The following is a 23947-nucleotide window of genomic DNA, read 5'->3' on the forward strand; positions in this document are numbered from 1 at the left end:
GATTTAATGTGAAGAGTTAGCATCAAAATATTTATGAAAAATTATAATTTTATGTGAAGAGCTATGCATTAAAATATTTATGAAATGTCACTATTTTATGTGAGAAAACATATATCACGATATTTTATGAAAGATTACGATTTCCTTTTAAATTTATGGTATGATAAGGAACGATTTTATTTGAAATCTATGATATGCTAAGGTAAGATGTGACAAGAAAGTATGATTATGATGACGTATAAATGTTAATATATGTAATGACCTATATTATGATATGAAGATGGTGCCACAAGTTTAAGAGGCATATTGCATTGCTAGGATGTATGCACGTATATTTCTTATGTATGGATTCTCAAACCTGTGGCCACTGGCAAAATCATAATATTTTAAAATTTGCTAACTCTAACTCACGCAAGTTGACAATGGGTATCAACCTATGACAAGTGAAAGACAAGAAGGCATTTCATGCACATATTAGTTCATGTTTATGTTATTTACTTATGTAGCTATGAGTACCAAGAACTTTTATGTTTATATTATGTTTACTGAATTATGTGTTGTTTATTGAGTATTTAAGTCATTTTTGCGTGTTTTTATGAGTGTTGATGCCAAATTTTGCCCAAGCCAAAAAGGAAGGAGCCATTCTTGGCCCACGATAGTGGCATCGATGCGGCATTCTTGCATTCATCCATAATAGTAAATAAAATATTTATGTGGTTCGACATAAACTCTATGTTTATGGGGTGTTTGAAGAATAAATCCACTATAATAGGTGATTTGTACAATCTCTTACGGTCTCTCGTATCTTACTGTACAATAGAGGACAATGACCCTATTGCCTAGAGAAAATAATGTCTCGGAGTCTCTTGGATTAAGATAAAAGAAACAGTCCGAGAGAAGTTCCCTAATGTCTTAGGGAGGTCCCATTTTATTGAGACATTGGAAGTGGTTGATCTCCTACTAACTTTATATCACTTTCACCTTTATGTGTCTGGCCTAACTCTGTGTGCTTCGGCTCGTCTTTCTTTTTTTTCTCTTGTCCTTTTGATGAGGGTCACCTAGGGGGTTGGTCCTAACACATTTTATCCCTAAGAATTGGGTCTTTTGTATCTTATGCTTAAGAAGAAAATTTTAAAAGTAGTAACACAAGTATGCTTGACAAGTGGGATGATATACAAAATTTTTATTTTATCTCATCATTATAATTTTTTTAAATTTTCACACAAAATATAATAAACAATTCAATTTTTTTTAACTCCCAATTCAACATTTTAAAATTCTAAAATAATAATAATATTCAAAAATAATATTTTAAACTTTAATCTAAAATAAAAATTCTCATCTCACTATCCAAACTTACCCGATGTTACAAATATATATTTTTTATTTTCCATATGGATTCAGATTAAAACTAAATGCTAATTAATTAACTATTGTAAGGTTCAGATTTTGTGTCCATTTTCCTATGAATATAATCCCAAAATTCGGTCAAATGATTCTGACTAACTATTTACGAGAATTTCAAATATTTATAGTTTTAAACTATATAAGTTTTCGTAAGCTGCATTCATTTTTAAAAAAAGTAAATAAATTTGAGGTATAAATAAAAAAAAAATATTTTTTAATAATAAACTCTATTTTTTTTAGAGGGAATATTATACTGAGTTTGCACACCTTTTAAGTATATTTAATATTATTCAATAAACAATAGTTTTCTTAAATACCAAATATAAAATTAATTTGTTTTTTAAGTCGTATCGGTGTAAAAGAAGGAAAAAAGGGATCAATCATCAAATTGATGTAAAACCACCATTCTTATTCTTACCCCAGCGAAGCCTACCGCAAGGAATGCGACTATTAAAACATTAATTTTTTTTTAAATTTATATCTCATATTTATTTATTATTTTAAAAAAATTAAACAACACTTACATACTCTACGACTATAAATATATCTTTTTTTTTTTTTTGTCAATATCTTTTTAATAGACTGTTTAATTCGATCAAATAATTAAAATGAATCTTAAGCACGAGAGAATGACAAAAGGCTAAAACTCAAAACTCCTCATTATTCCTTATTACTATTGAAAGAAATATCAAAGGTTAAAGACTGTTACAAAAGAGAAAATGTTCAAAATCCAAGTTAATTGTTATTTACTTTTGAGTCTGGTTTGAGAAATAATATTTGTAATTCTAAGATGTATAAGTTTTATGCATTATTTTTAAAAAAATAGACAAATATAGAATACATATGAAAATAAATTATTTTTTAATAATAGACTTCACATTTTTTAAAAAAAAATATATGAAGCTTACGTACTATAAAACTGTATCAAATATTACTCTATTAATTTTGCTAGCAATCAAAACCAAATGCTAAATACCAACTGCGATTTCACCAAATTTGGAACATGCTCAAGGGTACGCCATCCAAAGCGAATTATTTTTTTTTGAGCGGTGCTGCTTTGTCGCTTGAGTAATACCGTTCATTGTTATCGATAGATGATTTGTAATTTTATTTTTTATATTTTTTTATTATATTAAATATTTTTAAAAAATAAGAAAAATATATTAATATATTTAAAATTACTTTTTTAATTATTAAATAAAAATAAAAAATAAAAAATAAAATTTTTTTCTCAGGCGGTCAAGAATGGCGGCAATCCTCTGCGGCAAAACAGCTTTATTCTTTTTTTTTTTTACTCTACTCAAAGTAATTTCCTTTGAAAAAAAGGAAAAAACAAAAAAGACTCTCCCAGTCAAATACCACTTCCTTTGAAAACAAATACGGACCTATTACGGTAATTTCGGAACTCCTCTTTCAAGTTCAGCGTTGCCCTCCACCGTATAAAAGATTCACGGCCTCTGAACTTGCGAAACTTCCTCACGCTCTCACGCTTTTCCACTTTGATTCTCTGCTTTTTCATTGTTCTCAAAGCTCCATTCTCTGATTTTTTAAAGAGAAAAAATCTTCAGCCATGCTAGTTTACCAGGATCTTCTCACGGGTACAACTTTGTATCTCTCTATTTTGTTTTTTTTTTTTTTTTTATTTACAAAAACTAGTTTCTGCAACTATCGTCTTCTTTGTTTCGGACGGTTACTATATGGTTCTATTTGCAAAATTTAATTTTTGGAATTAATTTTCATACTCTTTATAATCTCTTCCGGCGCTGTTCTCGATCTTTCCGAGTAGCTAATGGTAATAGCATTAATGCCTCTTTCTAAGAGTAAGAAGGTAATTTTTTTGTCGTGTGGGTTAATTCAAGGAAAGTACTAATGGATTTGACTGTTTTCATTTTTGTTTCTAATTTTAGGATAGGGGAATTCAACGCATCAGATCTGATAGAATCGTTTTTTTCCTCAATTTGATTTTTTCCGTTGTCAAATTGTGGCGGTTAAAGCTGCTTTTTTCTCATCTATTTTCTGAAACACAGACACACATACGCAAACAATGTAAATTATACCTCATACGTTGTGGGTTGGGAATATATGGTTGTAATTTCTTCTGGCTGCTAAAGTTCCTATGTTAATTTCTTTATGGTCGTGGCTTCTTATGATACCTTTGTGAGAAAACCCGTCTCTAGTTATATTTCTGAACCACAACCGGACTTTTGGATTGACTTGTAGTGATGAATTTCAGGTGACGAGCTTCTCTCGGACTCATTCCCGTATAAGGAAATTGAGAATGGGATGCTGTGGGAAGTGGAAGGAAAGGTTGAAACTTGTTGATTTGTTTTTTTTTTTGTTCTCCATAATTGTTTTTGTCATATCAATATTTGTGCTGCTGAAGGATGGAGAGCTTGAACTTCTGCTACTGTTATTTTGTCTTTTGTGGCGATGGTTCTAAAATACATTTTTATGCAGTGGGTTGTGCAAGGAGCTGTTGATGTGGACATTGGAGCTAACCCTTCCGCAGAAGGTGGAGATGAAGATGAAGGTGTCGATGACCAACATGTCAAGGTTGTTGACATTGTGGATACCTTTAGGCTTCAGGTGAGAAAGCTCACTGCTTTTAGTGTCTATTATCTTATTGATTTTCTGCTCTGGATCTAAAACATGTGGCTTTATGTTTTTTTGCAGGAACAACCTTCTTTTGACAAGAAGCAGTTTATCACATTCATGAAGAGGTACATCAAGAATCTAACAGCCAAATTGGAGACAGAGAAGCAAGAGTTGTTTAAGAAGCACATTGAGGGAGCGACCAAGTTCCTCCTTTCGAAGCTCAGTGATCTCCAGTTGTATGTTCTCCCTAATCTTCTCTTCTCTAATCTTTTCTGTTTCTGTATCTGATGGGAAAACTGTATTAATTAGTTGGCTCATCTTTGTGGCAGTTTTGTGGGGGAAAGCATGCATGATGATGGCAGTTTGGTTTTTGCATACTACAAGGAAGGTGCTACTGATCCGACCTTTATCTACTTTGCTTATGGATTGAAGGAAGTTAAGTGTTAAAACATTGGTCGATCAAAACAAGCTTGAGATGGCGATGTTTTCTGTAGTTTAGGTTTCAAGTTGTGTTACTATTTTTATTTCCTTCTTCTATTGGTACCATTGGAGGATAAAGTTATACTTTGTCGGAAGAGTTTCAGTTTTTGGGTGGTGTTATATTAATATGTGCTTTTTATGGTGGTGACATTGGGACAATTTATATACAGACCTTGGTGGAAGAATAAAAAATAAATCGTCTTCTGCAAATTGCTAAATGGTGCTTTTCCATCCACTGATTTATTTGTTATCTTGAATCGTTAGTTGGGTTTCGGGGCGTCGTGGCCGAGCAATGAGCCCCTCCCTCCCATCTCTTTTCCTTGTAAGTGGCATGCAAGTTTTACTTTGGGGAGGGGTACGGCCATTTTGAATGGCTCTGATATACATTTTGCTTTCTATTGTGTGATGAATATCATTGTAGATTGGACCCCACTACTGTTCTTTCCTCAGATGTCTCTGAGAAAGCTCATCTTCACTTATGCATTTTGCTCATATTCTGACTGAATATGTATGTTGCCATTTGTTAATGTTGCTTATGATTTTGCTCAAGCAGGCGCAATCGAGCATAAGGAAAGCTTATTCAGCTTGATCCCCGGATGGATTTTTTGAGATTGTAGAATGGTAGTAAAACATCATCATTTTGAAGCAATGATTAGGATTTAACAAAAAAAAAAAAAAAAATCCGTCTCTATGAGTACCTAAGCAGTGATTTAACCAAGAGCACTGCTTATGTTGGGGGTTAGCTTTTCCTATCATTCTACAATTTCACAAATGCCATTGGGGATCAAGCTGGATAGATTTGCCTTTTTGCTAGATTGTGCATGCATGAGCATAATCATCAACAATATTAATAGACCATAAACAGGTTCCCAGGGGTTTGGAAATTGGGGGTTGACCCTTTAATGATGCTAAAAAACATAAGTGGAAGGTTCTATGTTGGGTCAGACGAAGCTGACCCCTCCAAGGTGTTTTAAAAATAGTATTACTAGATTGAAAAGACGTAGATATGATTTTTGTTGGCTAGGCATGCACTTTCCCTGAGGAGAATTTGTTTGGATGGAGGAATGTCCCATTCATGTATTATGGGCAGTGTTGCATGATCAATGTAACCGAGTTTTTATCAATGAGAAGCAGGGGTGGAACTAAGATTTAGTACTTGCGAGTAAAGTGTCATTAACATTTAACAATTAACTATACAAGGTAGTTATCTAGGAACAACTAAATTATTCAAACCGTCAATCTAAACCTCTCACTTGAGCTCTATTGGACTTAAGTGAATGATAAAAATTAAAATAGAAATAGTTATGTAAAACTTGTTGAAACAAATAATAAAAATTAAGTAAACAAACGATAAAAATTAGTTATGTGGTTTTATCTTTGCCTTCACTCTTAATTGTTAATTCGATAGTAGTACATACGTACTTACTAACAAAACTAATCCAAATTAATAAATTAGTTAGTTAGTGGAAGACCTGAAAATAAAAGTGTAAATAAATAGGAAATATGAGGTTGTAAATTTACCAAATAGCTTATAAAAAAAGATCAAGAAATTTTTTAAACTCTTATGAGATGTGAAAAAAAATGAGAATGTGAGATTTTATTAATGACAAAAAATAGGCGTGAGTATGACAAATTGTCAAAAAACTGAAAGAAACCTAGACAATTAAGTACTAAGCAAGATTTTTGAAAATATTTTTGGGAGGTAAATTATCTTTATATCAGGTCATCTTTAAAAAATCATTTACTAAAACAAGTTTTTTTTTTTTTTTTTTTTTTGGGTAGCATCAATGCAGGTCCGTCCCTAATGAGAAGTACTATTCAATTTCAAAAAAAAGATTGAAAAGGCGCTGGATATAATTTTTGAGCGGTGAGTTAATTTTTTTTTTTCAAAGGGAGGTCGTGAAAACTTATAAAATTGTATCTAACATTATTCAATATGTAAACACATTTAGGTGAAGTTTAGATAGTGAAATAAAATGAGATGATTTTAATTAAAAATTGAATAAAATATGGTTAGAATATTATTTTTTAATGTTATTAATATTTTAGGATTTGAAAAAGTTAAATTGTTTATTATATTTTGTATGAAAATTTAAAAAAGTTATAATGATGAGATAAGATGAGGTGAATACGAATACAAATGTAAATAGAGAAAAAGAAAGAAATTTAAAAGAAGAGCTTGAAATTTATGAAATATATATATTTTAACAATAGATTCACAATTCAATTTTCAAATTCCAAGAAATTTTTTTTATACGATCCGTAAATTAAAATATAAATGAAAACACATAAAAATGTCAAAGCTAATATAATTAATAAATTCAAAAAATTCAAACTCGATCAATACCCTTAAAAAACCTAAAAGAAAATAGATCAGATTTAACTTCTGTTACATGAGAATTTCCTAGTTACAGTGTGGCATCAAACACTTAAATTTGAGCTGCAGAAAATAAACGATGAACGGTTGAAGGGCATCGTAGAAATTGTTAATTAGATAAAGGGTATGGTTGGGAGCCCATATCTGTATCAATTTCTAAATTAGCCCCATTTTGATCATTATAATAAAAACCAGATTACGTGTTTATATAAGTGATTAATTATATAATTGAATTTCGACACAGATTATAAATAAATCCTTTTGAAGTTAGGATTTGTAGTCCTAGTAGGAATCGGATGCATGAAAGTTTGAAATATCCCCTATCGTCTTGTATATTTACACAAGCCGTGCTATACTTGCCAAGAGTGTAGTCCGAGAATGACTCCCAACAAAACTATTTGATCTTTTTCATTTTTTTAAATCCTTAACCATTTAAAAAAAAATATTCACAATATATATATTTGCACGTATCTTCATGGATGTTGCTCATCTTATTCCCAAGTTTCATCTTCAAGCCCAGGGTACTACTGGTTCTTTTTACGTTTGAGCATTGTGCAATGGCTTCCACACAAACAGTTTCCTCTCTTCTTCTCACCCTCAATGCTCTTCTTCTCCTGTTCCTTCTTCCTCAGTGCATGACTGATGCACACCCTCTTATGGCTTGTAAGTTTGATGCGATATACAACGTCGGTGACTCCATGTCCGACACTGGCAATTTGGTTTGCGAGAACTCGGCTTTACCCTTTGCTCGACTTCCATACGGCGAGACCTTCTTCAAGAACGCAACAGGACGGTGCTCCAATGGTTTGCTTATGATCGATTATATAGGTAAAAATTGTATTTAATGTATTCTTTGTTTTAGTTTTAGTTGCCTTTACTTTCTACGCTCTGTTTGCGTGTAGTTGTTTTATTCAAAACAGGCTCTTGTTTTAGAAAAAATAAGAAAACAACAGTGAGCATTGACAAAACAGTTCGTTATATTTCATAATATTGCATGCCTTTCAATCTACTTATTTTTTTTTTCTCTCTTTAGAATCTTTTCTAGGGTATATTTAGAGTTGGATCGAATGTTGTTGGCCTAGTTTGGTTTGGTAGATGTGATGAGATTAGATCTAAAAAATATAATAAACAATTTAACTTTTTCAAATTTCAAAACGAAAATCATATTAAAAAATTATATTCTAACAATATATTATTCAACTTTTATTTCATCTCATTTCATCTGTAACCAAACTAGGCTATCTCGTTTAGAGAATTTTTGTTCTTCAAAAATAGATAATTTTTTTATATTTGTTTTAAGTTAATAAAATTATCGAAAATAATGAAATCATGGATATTAAATTTATTCGTACGTATGTGGATATGAACGATTTGCGTCCAATTTAATTTACATATATTTGATAGAAAAAAGAGTTCCTCTGTTTTTTGTTTATTTCATTCTTTCATTTTTTTTCAGCTTTTATTTTCCTTTCCCATATAGTATTTAATATACTTTCTTGTAATAAGCATATAAATTAAATATGACTGTATAGGGGACTAAAGTGAGGTTCTTCCTCTTGCTGATTGATATGGGGTTATAATTATTATTATTTGTAGAGAATGAGATTCTTGACGATATTAATGACTTGATTTATCAACTCAAATTCACATATTTACTACATTAATAGTGAGTTTTAGGGTTAGAATCAAATTATACTAAATTTTATTGCATTATGTAACTACACAGCTTTGGCGGCTGGAGTTCCCTTTCTTCATCCTTATTTGAATAAGGATGTGCTCTTTCTACCTCGCCTAGGAGAGAACTTTGCTGTGGCTGGTTCTACTGCCTTGTCTACAACTGCTCTTGCAAAAAAGAATATCTTATCCCCGGTTACTAATAGCTCTCTCGATGTACAATTGGATTGGATGTCTTCCCATTTCAATGTAGCTTGTTTCAACGACCAAGGTAAGTCTCCTTAGAGTAAGGCTCGCAATTTATGTACAATTGGATTTGATGTCTTCCCATTGTTCACTTTATTTTTGTCTTTAATGATTGACAGATTGTGTCAAGAAGCATAACATGAAAGCCTTATTCATGGTGGGAGAAATTGGAGGTAATGATTATAACTATGCATTCTTTCAAGGCAAACCCGTTGAGGAGGTCAAGGCCATGGTTCCAGAAGTTGTCCAAACGATAAAGGATGCCGTTAAAGTAAGTTTAATTTCCTCCCTACTTTTGCTGGCAAAATTGCTTGCTATGGTCATAGATTCATAATTCTATTGTATTGGAAGCAGAGAGTCATTGGTTATGGTGCTGTTCGAGTTGTCGTCCCCGGAAACTTTCCAATAGGCTGTTTCCCAATCTATCTTACAACATTCCAAACCAACAATGCGGCTGCTTATGATGAGTTTCACTGCTTGAAGTGGTTGAATAGTTTCTCAACATATCACAATGATCAACTGAAACAAGCCATTGAAGATTTAAGAAAAGAAAATCCTAATGTGATTATAGCGTATGGAGATTACTACAATGCATTCCAATGGGTTTACCAACATGCGCCTCTTCTTGGTAAGTCTTTCTGGATCTAATATAGAGCACAGATCAGATAATGATAAGAGTTTTATACGAAAGAAATCTGCTAATTTAACGTTGTTTGTTTGTCAATGGACAGGATTTGATGTAGCATCTGTACAAAAGTCTTGTTGTGGTGCTGGAGGCTATTACAATTTTGGAATGACAAAAATGTGCGGAGCTCCAAATGTGCCAGTTTGTCCAAATCCCGAACAACACATAAGCTGGGATGGAATTCATTTGACTGAGAAAGCATATCAATATATGGCGTATTGGCTCATCCGTGACATCTTACCCAAGCTTAACTGCAATATTCATGTTTAAGTTTGTATAGTTTTTATATAAATTTATTGAAAAATTATTGTTGATATGATTTTTATTTTTTATTTTTGGTTGTTGTTGATATGATTATATATCCTTATTTGAATGAAATGGTTATTGGTATTACGCCATAATATTCTATCTTTTGAACGGAAAATGATTTTGAAATGGTTCTGCAGACAATGATAACTACATCTATATGCTCTTTTTGAGCTCTGACATTGAGATCATCTGCAAAAAGAGCTCTTGCATTGAGATCATCTGCACTCGTAAACTCCAACTATCTAGCTGATCTCTAGTTCCTTTAACTGGAACGTGCACCCATTAATATTTATATTAGCTAGCTTGTATTCCACATTTCAGAATTAATCGAGGTCGAAAGAAGTAAAAAGAATTAGTTGGAGAAGATCAAAGTACCTGCAATGGGAATCCCCTTTTGGTAATATGAGCTATCATACTGTTCCGCCTTACAGTCATTAATTTCTAGAATTTCCAAACCAAAAAAAACAAAAGAAAACACAATTGAAGTACAATAGCGACATCCTATACAATATTATTATTAAGAGTAATATTATATATAGCTATGGAGTGCGTGAATGTCATACAGTCGCTTTAAAAAAGAGTAAGATCTATAATTAAAAAATTAATTTTTTTTTTATATAAATCTCATATCTATTTATTTTTTTTAAAATGATTACACGACATTTGTACATTCATAACTATAAATATCATTTTTCTGTTATTAGTTGTTAGTTGTTGGAATGCAGAAGGTCGATGTTAAATGCTCTGAGTCTGGCCCCTAGCCCTTCATAATTAAGGTACTGCTATTCTGAAAATGAGGGTCCTGATTATCACAGTAAATTGAGGGGTGTGCATTCCAACATGGAAGAAAAGGTCATGGCCGGAGTACAAAAATAAAAGAGAAAAGTGAAATAAGGCGGTGATCACAGACATGTATAGAAAAGAAAATTTAAGGTTTATATATAGTTGGCTATTACGTACGTACCTTCTTACAAAATCCCATATGTCATATATATGTATGTGTATACTGCTTGCTTCTGCAAGGAGACATGCAGCTAGGAGAAAGGTGAGAAACCCATGTTGGAGGAGGGGAGCACGTGCAAAGTTCACCTACCTATATGGCTATACGTTTGAAGTTGAGCCAAAGCTTTGCACTGGCACTTGCACGTGCCCTGCTTCTCCAGCAAGAGCTTCCCACCCAGTACTGTAACCATGATGCCTATCTTCTTCACCACAATTGTGCTGGGAATGCATGAAAGTAGCTAGTACCGAGACACAAGCCCATTGCATTTATATAGAAGTTCGAGAGAGAGAGAGAGAGAGAGAGAGAGAGAGAGAGAATAAAAAGAGATTGAGTCTTGGAGTGGGCAATCTTTAAAGACCCATCTGAGATGAGAAGCAGTCAAAGAATCTCCAGGTGTTGCTGTGAAGAAATAAAAGGTAGCCAGGCCCCCATTCTTGATGGATTTTCATAATTTCAAGTGAAATATTAATTGAACCCTTTGAGAACACTTTGAAACTTTTGAGTCATTCACCATATATAACTGGTCTGATCTCCTTTAAGATTGCGTGAAGGGCACTGGCCTATAACATCAATTCATGCTGAAGAGTGGTAAATACGAGCTCTGAGATCATGTGGGTTTTGCAGTATTACTTCTGAGAAGTGATAGCATGCCCTAATTATAGATTTGACTGTGAATTTGACACTGCCCCAGTGAATCTTATTCTTTACCGGTTTGATCAACAGTTTGATTAGTGATGGCCAATGTATTACGTATGCATGGGTCAGTTTTGTTGGATTCTTTCTGCCACCAAATCCAGCTTCCAACTTCTTTTATTAAAATTCTTCATTCCTAATAGATTTTCTTCTTCTTTTTATATAGAAATATAGCATGCATGATAGAAACGAACGATCGACTACAATCTTCCTCAATTTCCCTTCATAGTCCTCATGTTATTTATGGTCTATATTGTTATGCATTAATGGAGAAAATGAATGATATATAATTATTATATGCTATCAGTACAATTATCAACTCTTTTATGTTTACTTGATCGGCATGAACCATGGTTGAACAAGTACTGGTTAATCAGCATTTTATTCATGAGAGAGCATGCTATTTCAGCGCCTTAATTAACGCCCAATATCTGTTGTAACATGCACGACAATATCAATCAAGATAGTATAGATAAGTAGATAAGAGTGTTTCGCTTTCCAATCTGCTTAACTAACATGTGATCTCGTGCGCATACAGTTGAATATAAAATGAAACGTGATCAAAGCAAACCCATTTTAAGAGTAATTGGGTTTAAGTTATTTTGCCAAGCACTCATGATAAGAGTATTATATACACACACATATAGGGGAGATTCGAACTTGGTTCTCTCGTTTAGAGATCAGGCTTTAATTATGTAACCATTTGAATACTATTTAAAATTTTGTTCGAACAATTATTTTTTACGTTCGAATAGTTTTCTTTTTTTGAGACGATATATTTCGTCACAAAAGATTTAGTTTGAATATATACTTATCTGTTCGAATGCATAAAAAATCACATCTATTTTTTGAGACAAAATTTAAATTTTGTCCCAAATAAGTACTTTTAGAGACGAAGTTTAATTCGTCTCTAAAAAATTTTGTTTTTAAAGATCAAATCTCTTGTAGTGTCTTATCTAAAGGACCTTAGTTATGATAAGAGTACTTTAATTAGGAACCTAATAAACAAATTAACCATGCATCATATAATTAAGTACGAGTAGCTAGAATTAATATCGGTACCTTATATATGAAAAAACTTAGGACTAATTAAGGCGGGCAATTATATATTTTCTCATGAAATGTCCCAAACATAACATTAAATTCCCTGCTAGCTAAGCCAAGCCAAGCCAAGCCAAGCCAGCTACCTTATAATCAATTTGACCATCAATTGCGTTTATGACTGTTTTGACACAAGGAGTGGTGGCATTGAATTAGACTGGATCGGGTGTGGTGAAGGGGCGGGCCACTTGTGGAAGATTGGACAGTAGTACTGGTGCAGGCTGGAGGGACACATGCATGCACTTGGGGCACCGCAGCAGTGTACGCAAGTCAGGGTTGCGTGTTCGACGGAAGTTTTCGATTATTATCAGAGGGATAGAGAGAGATGGGGGAGTGGGGGAGTCTGTGTTGCCTTGTTGGTTTTGTGGAGGGGAGGAAGGGTCGAGGTGGATATTATTCTCTTTAAATTGTCGTTTGAATTTGAAAATGAGTTAAGAAAAATTGTGAATAATAGTAAGATGAGATGAGTTGAGATAAATTGTAAATAGTAATGAGATAAGTTAAAATAAATTATAAATAATAGTGAGATGAGTTGTTAGTTGATATAGTTTTAACTTTTTTTGAAATGAGATAATTGTTATTTATAAATATATTATAATAAGTAATAATAAATTATTAATTAACTAACTACCTAATTTTTATTTTTTTTAATATAGTGAATAATAATATATTCCGGATTACGATTTTTTTGTAACAGAATTTTTTTGTAAAATATCAAATAAAAATTGATTAATAAAAAATGTTTTAAAAATGATTTTTAATTGTTTCCAAAATCATTAAATAATACTAATATATAAAATAATTATATATATATAATGGTAAATGATAATAAATTAGAAAAAATAACATCATTAAATTATAAAATCACTTTTTTTTTTTATAATTTTAGCAGTATAAAATTTACATATCGACCAATCATTGCATTAAACTAAATTTACGTATATAGCTCATAAAATTAGCAACCATATTTTCTAAACAAATTTGCTACAAACTTCCCCATGTATGAAAATAAGTAATATATGCCACACCAAATTCAAATTTGTAATACATTTGAATCTCTAACTACACCCTTATAATCTCAATATTTATTACATACATATCAATGATCACCCCTAGCTTCCTACATACGAATGACAATGTCATCCCTAATTCCAGCCATAGCTCAGGCTGATTCGACGGTCATGTCAGGATAACGTACTAAAGCTGCGTCGTCACTATATGCACTACCGCTTGGACTCAGCTCCCTATTTCTCCAATCCTCGAACAACCAGTCATTCAGCATCGTCATTCTAATAAAATTGTGTAACGTACAACATGCAATGATCAGATCCCCTTGCCGCCCGACTTTATACGTAGGCATGAGTCTTAAAATTCTAAATCGTGATTTCAAGACCCCAAATGTACGTTCTATTACGTTACGAATGCATGAATGACGATAATTAAAATAATCCTTATACCCCCTAAATCCCCTCTGACCTTGACGGTCACTTCTATGATATCTCTCTCTGAGATAGAGGGGCATAAATCCTCGAGTACATAGGTACGCCGAATCGACTAGATAATAATGACCTGTTATATTAACGGAGAAAAAATCAGACCCTTACCAACCATTCCCACATATGTAACAAAATACATATAAAGAGAAAGAATTTGTAAACAAAAATTATTATAATAATATAAATATTTTTACCATCGAGAGGCATTGGAAATTGGTTACGGCCCTGACTCAATGCATCGATGAATACGCGTGCATCATGTAAACTTCCCTCCCAACCAGTAAACAGGAATGTGAACTTCATGTCCAAGTCACATATACACAACACGTTTTGGGCAACTCGCCCATGTCGGTTGTGATATGCCTTGCGCACCTCTGCAGATACAACAACGTCAATCCTCGTCCCATCAATTGCACCAATGCATCCCTACAAACGAAGAACCCATCTAGATATGATTGCATACAGTTCAAATAATTTATTAAATAATGACCCAATATAATCAAAATTATAATTAATTATCTACCATAAACAACTTACCTCAAACCAAGGATAACACCCCGGATTGGATGCGATTGTTGGGTGCATCCCGGATGTGTGAGTTGGGTAAATAAGATGTGTCCCAAGCCTACACAGGGACTGCATAACTTTCTTTACGTGAGAGTTAACAGTTTCCATTGAATGTTAAAATCGCTGCCCCACTCCCCGTTGTTCTTCTCCAGCCGCCACTATCGATGTGAACATGCCTAATTGTTCCTCGACGGTCACCCCTTTTCTAGTGTCCTTAAAAAATCTATTTGAACGTAACAAGCTGCATAATGCGCGAAAGGCATCAACCTCCATTCGAAATAACTCGCAAGAATTTGTTGGATTCCCATTCAAAACTTTCAAAATATATTGATGTCCCCGCAGATCGATATTATGTTGTGGCTGTCTAAGATATTGTTGTGCTTGCCTACCGGCCCTTTCAAGAAATGCGAGTGTCTCAAGATCATCAATTGCAAGTTCATCTCCACTACTATCAATCGAACCCACATCAGTAACAATGTCATCTGCATCAAGGTTCATGTTCATCGAGTAGCTTCCTGCTGACCAATTCGCATGGTGCACAGTGGGTTAATTCGCACTTTTATTTTAACAACAGTTTTAAGTAATCTTCCAAGTTTACAAAATAATCATGTATTATTATAATCAGATAATTATTATGCATTAAGGTGAACAATCATGCATAATCCAAACACTGCCTTAACCCTTAAAATCAGGCCCTCATCTACTTCATCTAAATGAATGGTCCAGACAACAATGGTCGAAAAATTAGCAGTTCATAAACTCATCAAACCAATAAATCATCTCATGAAATGTATGAGAATATAAATAGAGTCACAATGGCCTAAAGAATAAAATACAACTCATTATAAATGCTAATTTAACAATTACGGGGCCCAATCGTCCCTCCCTGCAGCATCCATTGATAAGAAGAACTGCCGCATATCTGGGTTTAGTAATTCCTTAACTGCATGAACAAACTGTTGAGGTTCCAGCCTTGGGGAAAGCTTGCTGAGCAATGTCGTACAATGACTAATCGGATCATAACCGCCATTGGTGCGATCACTAGGCTGTGATTCTTTGCTGCGCTTTGCTGAATCCACAGCTTCCTGATCCTCATACTTCCTACGACGCGCAATCTGCGTGCTTTTCACCTCCTCAACGGCCTCAGAAAGTTGTACCTCAAACTCGCTCTTTTTCTTCTTCGTTCTACGTGATGATTGTGTTGGTGCATCGATTGAAGGTGACCCGATCCCCATCAAGTCAATAAAGTCATCATTATCAATGGGCAATCCCTGCGATTGCCAAATGCGGGAGGCCGCCGAGCTCGCATCTCCTGATCAAGCCGGCGCTCGTCGTCGCTATCTGCGGGCAACTGTGTTGACGCATGTTGCATAGTCTCGTATGCAACAGAAGCGCCAAATATAGTGCATAGCTCCTCGTACTTTGGGCAGCCAAAAGTATGAAACCTCCCAATTTGGATTTAACCTAACAATTACATATTATACATACATGTTAATAATCAGATGAGTATGGAGCAAACTTGCTTTTTGGTTAAAGAAAGATGGTGGGAAAGTTAAGTTTTACCCTGATAGCATTTTCCCAGCAGTCATCGCTCGCGACTACTGTCTTCGTGTCGGGATCCCAACCCATCCCGGCTTGGCTCAATAAATTGGTGAACAAATGTTGTAAACCCTTAAGCCTCGTAAGTTTGCCTCGAACCTGGTTCGCGTCTAACACTTTTACACCAACAGCGGTTAGTCGCTGAGCATAAATTGAATGCTCTCTAAACGTGATCTTTCCACCCTTTAATCTACCCTGAAGGGCATTCTGGTAGAGTATGTCAATGAATATATCCTCCATGCCATCGCCCCAAATCTCACAATCCCGGATCGTGTTTTCCGGATCATCCATTTCGAATAGCTAAGAAATTGGTAATATAACACAGAAAAAGACATTGGTCGTCAACTATGCAACATTAAAAGCAATATGCCTTAATATGAGTAATGACCCGGAATTAAAATATGACCCATACCTGTTGATATGGGCGATGTCTAGCAGATGAGCGTAAGGAGTATCGCTAGAAGATGAGTCATGACGGAAGTTTACGGCCAAAAGTAAACTTTGTTATATAAAAATACACTACAATAGCAAAACAAATAACAAAAATCAAGTATGCATACCACTATCACATTTAGGTATGCATACCAAAAACAAAAAGCAAAACAGACGACAATAATTATTTTTTTAAGTGAGCTGAAATGAGCCCCCAAGCAAACTACCACATTCAAGTATGCAAACCCAAATCCAAACCGCACCACATGCACGACAGTAGCAGACCAAAATACAGGAAAAAAAAACACCCCACTACCACATGCAAGTATGCATACCAAAAACATAAACAAAACACACCATAATAATTATTTTTTAAGTGACTTCAAATGAGGCCCCAACCAAAGATCCAAATTCAAGTATGCATACCTAAAAAAAGAACCACATGCACGGCAGTAGCAGAACAAATAACAGGAAAAAAAAAACCCCCACTACCACATTCAAGTATGCATACCAAAAACATAAACAAAATACACCACAATAATTTTTTTTTAAGTGACTTCAAATGAGGCCCCAACCAAAGATCCACATTCAAGTATGCATACCCAAAAATAAAACCACATGCACAGCAGTAGCAGAACAAATAACAGGAAAAAAAACCATAACCACATGCACGGCAGTTTGAAACAAATAACAGGAAAGAAATTAGGCCCCAACCAAACTATCACATTCAAGTATGCAAACCCAAAAAAAAAAAACCACATGCACGGCAAACCATAAACATCATAGCATTATGCATTGTTAAATAATCTCATTATGCATCATCATTGTGCAATTTCAAACCATAACATCTAAACAAATGAAATGGGTAAACAACATAAATATTTTCTAAACACCTAAATTTACAAATGAAAATAAGAATAACATGAAACTTAGCACTGTCATGCTCATGAGCACAGCTTGCATAATATGGATAATAATCTTTCTCAGTCAGTAACCACTACACAACAAATTTTCCCAGCAAATTCATCTCCCAACTATAGTCACGCCAACTGAAATTTGTGCATTGCATACATAACAACTAAAAATGATTTGAGATGAGTTAGATTCACATACTTGGAAGGGACTGTGTTCTTGGAGTCGTGGTGGTGATAGAAATACCCTGTGGGTGTTTATGGTAGGATTTGAATCTTGAGGTGCGCTGTTTGCAAATTTTATGAAGGGTGGGTTTCATTTGTGTAGGCGATTTGTGAATTTATCATGCAAGAGGTAACGGAAATAAAATAATTCTACAGTATTAAACGCGAATCTCACGATGAAAACCCTAGAAGTGTGTTCGCAGGCTTTGGATCAGGGGGCAGGGGAATCTCTGTAAAAGGAAGGGGGACGTGATGTGGTACGGTTACCAGGCAGTACCTCAAACCCAGCTCGATTGGTGGGGATGGTGTCTCTCACGCGATCAACGAACCTGGGTTGCCTTCGCCGTGGGTCTCGAGATGCTTCCAATTCGTGCGATTAGTTGGGCTGCCTTCCAATTCGTGCGTTTCGTAGAGATTGCAGATGAGATGGCCCCCTCAGCTATTCCGTGAAGTGGGCTGAACTGGTGAGCTTTGGCGTCGATGACGACAGGAGATGGGTCTGGCATCGAGTGAGGAGCTTTGCGTGGTGATGAAGATGAGTGGTGCGTGAAAGGGGTGGGTGAGGGATTTCAAGACCTCTGCGTCGAGATGAGGGTGCGTTTCGGGCTTAGGTGAAGGGGTGGGTGAGCTTCGTTCGCCTTCATTACACCTGTGTAATGGAAACAGTCGAAAAGTAAAGTAACGGTCAGAAGGATTTTGTCTTATATGAGAACACATCAAAGACTTTTCCGTCAAACGAGTTCAAAAAAATATTGAAGTCATCTTCAATATTACTTTCCATAAGAAATGAGCTGAAGTCTCCTCCGAATCCAAACCGCACCTAAGTCAGTTATCTTACGTACAATTATTTTTATGTACGTAGTTAACTAAAACAATTACTTTACATTAAAATACAGTTAATCACATTAATAAATTGAATAAAAAATATATAAAAGTAACTGTAAATAAAATTTTTATTTTCATATATATTAGAGTCATATATAATCTGTAAATAATAATAAATAAGAAAAAATTAATAAATAATTTATAAATAATAATAAATTGTTTATAAATTGTAAATAATTACTGGTACATCATTTGGCCTTCCTGTACTCTTTGTTTAACCTTCACTGGTACCCCCAGTTTAGGGTGGACATTTCGTCTGAGCATGCAGTACTGGTATGGCTTTAGTTGCTGAGTTCTGTTTTTCCCTGAAAATCTAGCTAGCTAGCTACCTCAATCGTTTTGCTCGTGCATCTGTACAATAGAATTTGAGTACCAATGCATTTCTTCATGCATTGATGTCTTTGTCATCCCCCTTTCTCATAAATTTGATAAGAATACCCTGAAACTGAACTGTAATTAGTACGAGGATCCAACTTTTTAGAAACTTGTGTGCAAAATGAGGATACAGGATACCCAGAAAAATAGGTAAGTTTGGAGAATCTTCTCATTCACGTGACAAGGAGGGGTTGTTTAGATTGAGAATTGATTTCTACTCCTCTCGTTTAATTTCATCTAATTATTATAATTTTTTTAAACTTTTAAATAAAATATAATAAACAATTCAATATTTTCAAATCTTAAAATAAAAATAATATTAAAAAACTGTATTCTAACAATATTTTATTTAATTTTAAACTTTCATCTCATCTCATCTCAACTTAACTCACTATCCAAATCGCTCATATGTTTCATGTGTCCGACCAAAGATTCACATGTTTTGGGATTTATGCCCAACTCTTTTGACGACTTTTCTTGTGGTTTTCCTTTTGTTTGTGTTACTGGAACCTTTTTCCGCCCTTCTATATTCTGTTTTATACAAGGAAATTCTGATTTCCTCAATATATATGTGTATATATATTTAGTGCATGTTTGAGATTGCGGTAGAAATATAACTTATAGTTTTAGGACTTATAATTTATACCTTAAGTAATAAGTTTTACTATTAAAAAGTTATTTATTGTTTGGTAACTATATGTATTTATTTTCAAACAAATTAAAAAAAGACTTTCTAAAATAAAAATGACGATCATTTGATTTTTTAAAGATTATGATTATATTCTTAAAAGTTTAAAAGTTATAATAATCTTAAAGTTATATGAGTATTTTCATCCATTGAAAATCTTAAATTTGAATTACATTTCGGATTATCCCAAAAAAAAGTTTGAGGAAAAGCCTAAAAATAATATTTTTCCTCAAATGTAATTTTTAGCTTATTTGATATTAAAAATTATTTTAATATATAACACTCAAATAACTTAATTTTTCCATTAAAATTTTTTAAGACTATTTAAATATTTTTTAAAGAAAAATCATTCTCATCAGCCACTATTCACTACTCTACATCCCACACCCTATAAAAAATATTCTCATATCCTATAAAAAATATCTTTACACCCTATGAAAAAATCACTACACCCTATGAAAAAGTTGTAGATGTGGAGTGTAAGAATAAATAGTGACTGATGAATAGAATTCATTTTTTTAAAACTCTTAAAGCCTCATTTTTTTTCACAACTACTCTAAACTTATCTAATTATTATAACTTTTTTAAATTTCCACAAAAAATAAAATAAATAATTCATATTTTTTAAATTCTAAAACAAAAATAATATTAAAAATAATATTATAATAATATTTTATTTAACTTTTAATTTTAATTTTAACTCATATCATTTTATCTTATTTCATCTGTAAAAACAAACTAGGCCTTGAGGAACTACAAACATGCCTTGGTCAGTATTTAGAGCATTAGCATTGGTCTATGTATATGCTTATGTAAAGTCATATTTGTATAATATGACCCTAAAATCCTCCACATTGGCTTATACATATCTAAATATTTAACTACCTATGAACAGTACTTATCCAAATTTGGATAACTACTATTCACTCTACAAATCGTATTTTAATCATTATTTCTCTCTCCTCCCACTCTCTCTCTCACAATCCTTTCATTTTCTTCCTCATTCAATAACACAACAAACATTCATTTTATTATTATAATATATTATATATATATTTTTCATTTTATTATATTTTTAATATAAGATATAAAAAAATTATATTTTTATTATTACATTTGTATTATTAATGTCAAATGTATGTAGTGGATGCTAATTACAAAATATATAAAAAAAAAATTGATTTTAGTAAAAAATTAATAATAATAAATAATAATATTTTATTATTATTTTATCTCAAATATGTATAAGTCAATGTGAAAATTTTGTTTGAATGATAAAATAGATATATAAAAGAGATGATTTTACATATGTATATACATAGACCAAATATTAATGCTATTAGGAAGCCCAATTTCTCGCTAAGAAAGCTGCTACTGCCAGGATTTGCGTAAATGGACTAAACACTTCTAAAAACACAAGGGTTCAATAAAAGCTGGCCCAACTCCGACCCACCCCGACATCAGAATACCCATGCCTCTCTGCCCCTCTCACTGTTTTGCCGGTCGAGACAGAACTTTTGGGCGTTTTCGGTGAGTTCTGCCGCCTGTGTCCTATACTCTGCGGCCTGCGCCATTCTTAGCACTTAGCAGTGCTCCAGCAAAACCCATTAGGCAGGTATCTCTGCATTTACCTCCCTTGCTTTCGAAGTTTCTTGATAAAAGGTAAAAGAAAGTATGTGATATCGAGCCTCGTATTCTACCCTGATTTGGTTTCTGAAAACAGAGTAATCTGATCAAAGTTGGAACCCAAATGTGGAATTTTTTATTGGTAGACTCCAAATGTGAATTTAGTTTCGGTTTCTTTTGTTTTGGTTTTCTTGGGGACCAAACAGTGGGCTCAGTTTAAAGTAAAATATAGGCTTTCGCTTTCCCAGTTATCGAATTACGAAGAACCCATGGCCTCAAATCTACTAGATTTGCATGTTTAGTCAGGTTTTCAAAATTTATGTCTTGCAAACTCAACGTTTGATTGAAGTTCTGAGTGGATGGTGCCCCCAAGAGTTCTTGTTCCCCTTCCCTTCCTTAACTAGGTATTGTCTCATCGTTTACTTCCAATGTATTTGGCTGTGCTCCTAGCGCTTCTAATAAAATCTGGTATTTTTACTCATCAAAAAATGAAGTTCTGTGTGAAATGGTATATATCATACGGAAGAGTCGACAGAGAAGCACAAGAGGAACGACGAATTATTAGTATAATGTGCGCCATATTTCCTATATTTTAAATATATTGATCAAGTTGATATCACCATAAAAGGAGCAGATGAATTCAAGTTGAATAGAAGACTATTTAATCATTTTATTCCTTACTGGCTTTGGTTTAAATGGATTTGTCCGAACTGTATAAATTGACGGGTTTGAGCCATTATAGTCTGCATACAATGGTCTCCCTTGGTGTTTTAATGACTATAGGTTTGAAAGGTTTTGGAGTACTAGATCAGTACTTCTTTTTCTTTTTCTATATCTCTGAATTGGGATTTATTGGGTAATTGTGTATGACCTCTATCAATGCATAGGTTGAAGAACATTTGTGAGGGAACAACAGCCTGTTTTTTTTTTTTTTTTTTAATTATTATTATAAAAAGCTGTGGAAGGGGGGTAGGGAGGGAGGGAGGGATTGAACTTAACAGGCACATGAAAAAAGGTGAGATTTCAAAATTTTAATGTGTTGGATAAATAATTAAGAAATCAATCAATAACAAAGCAGGTTGTCGTTTTACCTATAAAAAAACAAAACAAAGCAGGTCATGGTAGTTTACTTGCATTACGTCGTTTCAGTGTTATGCTATTTCAGATAATTACAAATACTACCCGGTTCTATATTATGATTCAACTTATACTATATGCAAAACAGAATGGTTATTCCTCCGCCTATTAGGCCTCCAAGAATTACAAACTATCTCAAGCCTTACGTCCTGAAGATGCACTTTACAAACAAGTATGTGAGTACCCAGGTGATACACGCACCGACTGCCACTATTGCCTCTTCTGCAAGTTCACAGGAGAAGGCCTTGAGACCAAGCATGGAATCTACTCGGGATGTAGCTGCTGCTGGAAAGATCGGAAAAATATTGGGGGAGCGCCTACTGCTCAAAGACATCCCAGCTGTTGCTGTTCACTTGAAGAGAGAACAAAGATATCATGGTAAGGTCAAAGCTGTCATTGATTCTTTGAGGGAAGCTGGTGTCAAGTTGCTTTAAATTTTCTTTTGCATTATAAACTGAAATGTATTCTTTAGTTTCTAGCAGTTTTTTGTTCTATGAGTATTCCTTGGGGGAGATCAAAGGAAGTGGATGGTGGGGTTAGTATATTTCAAGCTGCCCTATGTGATCATGAGTAACTTGGTTTCCTGGAAATTGGGATTGATACTGACTGAACTGTATCATTTGTCTTTGTTAACTTCTTGATGAATGTTACTTTGTAGACCAAGCTAGCATTAACGTGTTACATTGACCATGGGATATCATGTGTGCCCCGTTACATAAACTTTCTTATCCGTTATGGTCATGTGATCCCTCCAGGTTTAGAGTTTGAATTCTAAGTGTAAATAATTTATAGTGGCCATTAGACGGGGAAAATTGCTTCGAATTATCCGAGGTGCATATATGGAAAACTCCTTATAGAGGATGGGGACCGTGCTCTTTTGGAATTAATCGAGACTTTGTTCTTGATGTCAAAAAAATAAAAAATGGTTTGTATCTGGCCAGCAGCGGAGGTGTCATGATTGTCATTGTTGTGGTGCTAGGACTGCTTTCATTCAAAGGAAATTACACAGTATTTGCATATAGTTGGGCCGAAACTTGTATCGAGCTTTTACGTGCTTTATAAGCACTTTCTGCTTTGGGTTTGAGCTTTCAGTTTGAAAGCTTGTAACGCCCTAGAAGATTTTTAAAGCAAAAAAATTGAATGTTTGGTAAATTTATACGCAGAAATGTTACTCATCATTTTTATATTACATACTAATATGTGATTTATTATATTATTTAAACACATATTTATACATCAATATGTATGTATTTAAATAGAAAGATAAAAATGATAAATCACAAGTTGGTGTGTGGTGTAAAGATGATGAATAGAATTTTTCTTGTTCTATTTGCAAGATTCTCTTCAAACACACATATTTCATAGCATCTCTCCTTGCAATAATGCTACGTTTTTTTATAAGCCACCGTAACTAACTTTAAAGTGCTTTTTAAGTG

The 23947-nt window shown here is 33.7% G+C and overlaps 3 protein-coding genes across 6 annotated transcripts; all 3 read left to right on the top strand.

The window, feature by feature from the left end:
- Window positions 1-2795: 2795 nt before the first annotated feature.
- Window positions 2796-4692, top strand: LOC121261570 (translationally-controlled tumor protein homolog). 3 transcript variants are annotated; one of them, XM_041164001.1, is made up of 6 exons: window positions 2835-3005; window positions 3169-3199; window positions 3641-3714; window positions 3865-3993; window positions 4081-4238; window positions 4332-4692. In XM_041164001.1, exons 3-6 carry the CDS (start codon window positions 3691-3693, stop codon window positions 4447-4449), a joined length of 429 nt encoding a protein of 142 aa, XP_041019935.1. In that variant the 5' UTR covers window positions 2835-3005; window positions 3169-3199; window positions 3641-3690; the 3' UTR covers window positions 4450-4692. The 3 variants fall into 3 exon arrangements, with proteins under 3 accessions (XP_041019933.1, XP_041019935.1, XP_041019934.1); XM_041163999.1 differs by lacking the exon at window positions 3169-3199 and having other exon boundaries at window positions 2796-3005; XM_041164000.1 differs by lacking the exon at window positions 2835-3005 and having other exon boundaries at window positions 3169-3235.
- Window positions 4693-7373: 2681 nt separating this feature from the next.
- Window positions 7374-9734, top strand: LOC121259575 (GDSL esterase/lipase At5g03980-like). Its single transcript, XM_041161207.1, has 5 exons — window positions 7374-7687; window positions 8586-8804; window positions 8899-9050; window positions 9134-9407; window positions 9511-9734. The coding sequence occupies exons 1-5, from the start codon at window positions 7417-7419 to the stop codon at window positions 9732-9734; spliced, it is 1140 nt and encodes a 379-aa protein (XP_041017141.1). The 5' UTR covers window positions 7374-7416.
- An 11426-nt stretch (window positions 9735-21160) lies between these two features.
- On the top strand, window positions 21161-23174 carry LOC121258972 (50S ribosomal protein L18-like). 2 transcript variants are annotated; one of them, XM_041160434.1, is made up of 2 exons: window positions 21161-21357; window positions 22599-23174. In XM_041160434.1, exon 2 carries the CDS (start codon window positions 22601-22603, stop codon window positions 22943-22945), a length of 345 nt encoding a protein of 114 aa, XP_041016368.1. In that variant the 5' UTR covers window positions 21161-21357; window positions 22599-22600; the 3' UTR covers window positions 22946-23174. The 2 variants fall into 2 exon arrangements, with proteins under 2 accessions (XP_041016368.1, XP_041016367.1); XM_041160433.1 differs by having other exon boundaries at window positions 21168-21363; window positions 22600-23174.
- Window positions 23175-23947: the final 773 nt, after the last annotated feature.

This window comes from Juglans microcarpa x Juglans regia, chromosome 4D, assembly GCF_004785595.1.
Source record: "Juglans microcarpa x Juglans regia isolate MS1-56 chromosome 4D, Jm3101_v1.0, whole genome shotgun sequence".
Lineage (NCBI taxonomy): Eukaryota > Viridiplantae > Streptophyta > Magnoliopsida > Fagales > Juglandaceae > Juglans > Juglans microcarpa x Juglans regia.

Coding starts and splice junctions, on each gene's coding strand:
- LOC121259575 (XM_041161207.1), top strand. CDS start 7,417: ATGGCTTCCACACAAACAGTTTCCTCTCTTCTTCTCACCCTCAATGCT. Junction 8,805..8,898: donor AGCTTGTTTCAACGACCAAG/GTAAGTCTCCTT, acceptor AATGATTGACAG/ATTGTGTCAAGAAGCATAAC. Junction 9,408..9,510: donor CCAACATGCGCCTCTTCTTG/GTAAGTCTTTCT, acceptor GTCAATGGACAG/GATTTGATGTAGCATCTGTA.
- LOC121258972 (XM_041160434.1), top strand. CDS start 22,601: ATGGTTATTCCTCCGCCTATTAGGCCTCCAAGAATTACAAACTATCTC.
- LOC121261570 (XM_041163999.1), top strand. CDS start 2,978: ATGCTAGTTTACCAGGATCTTCTCACGG. Junction 3,006..3,640: donor TTACCAGGATCTTCTCACGG/GTACAACTTTGT, acceptor GATGAATTTCAG/GTGACGAGCTTCTCTCGGAC. Junction 3,994..4,080: donor TGGATACCTTTAGGCTTCAG/GTGAGAAAGCTC, acceptor GTTTTTTTGCAG/GAACAACCTTCTTTTGACAA.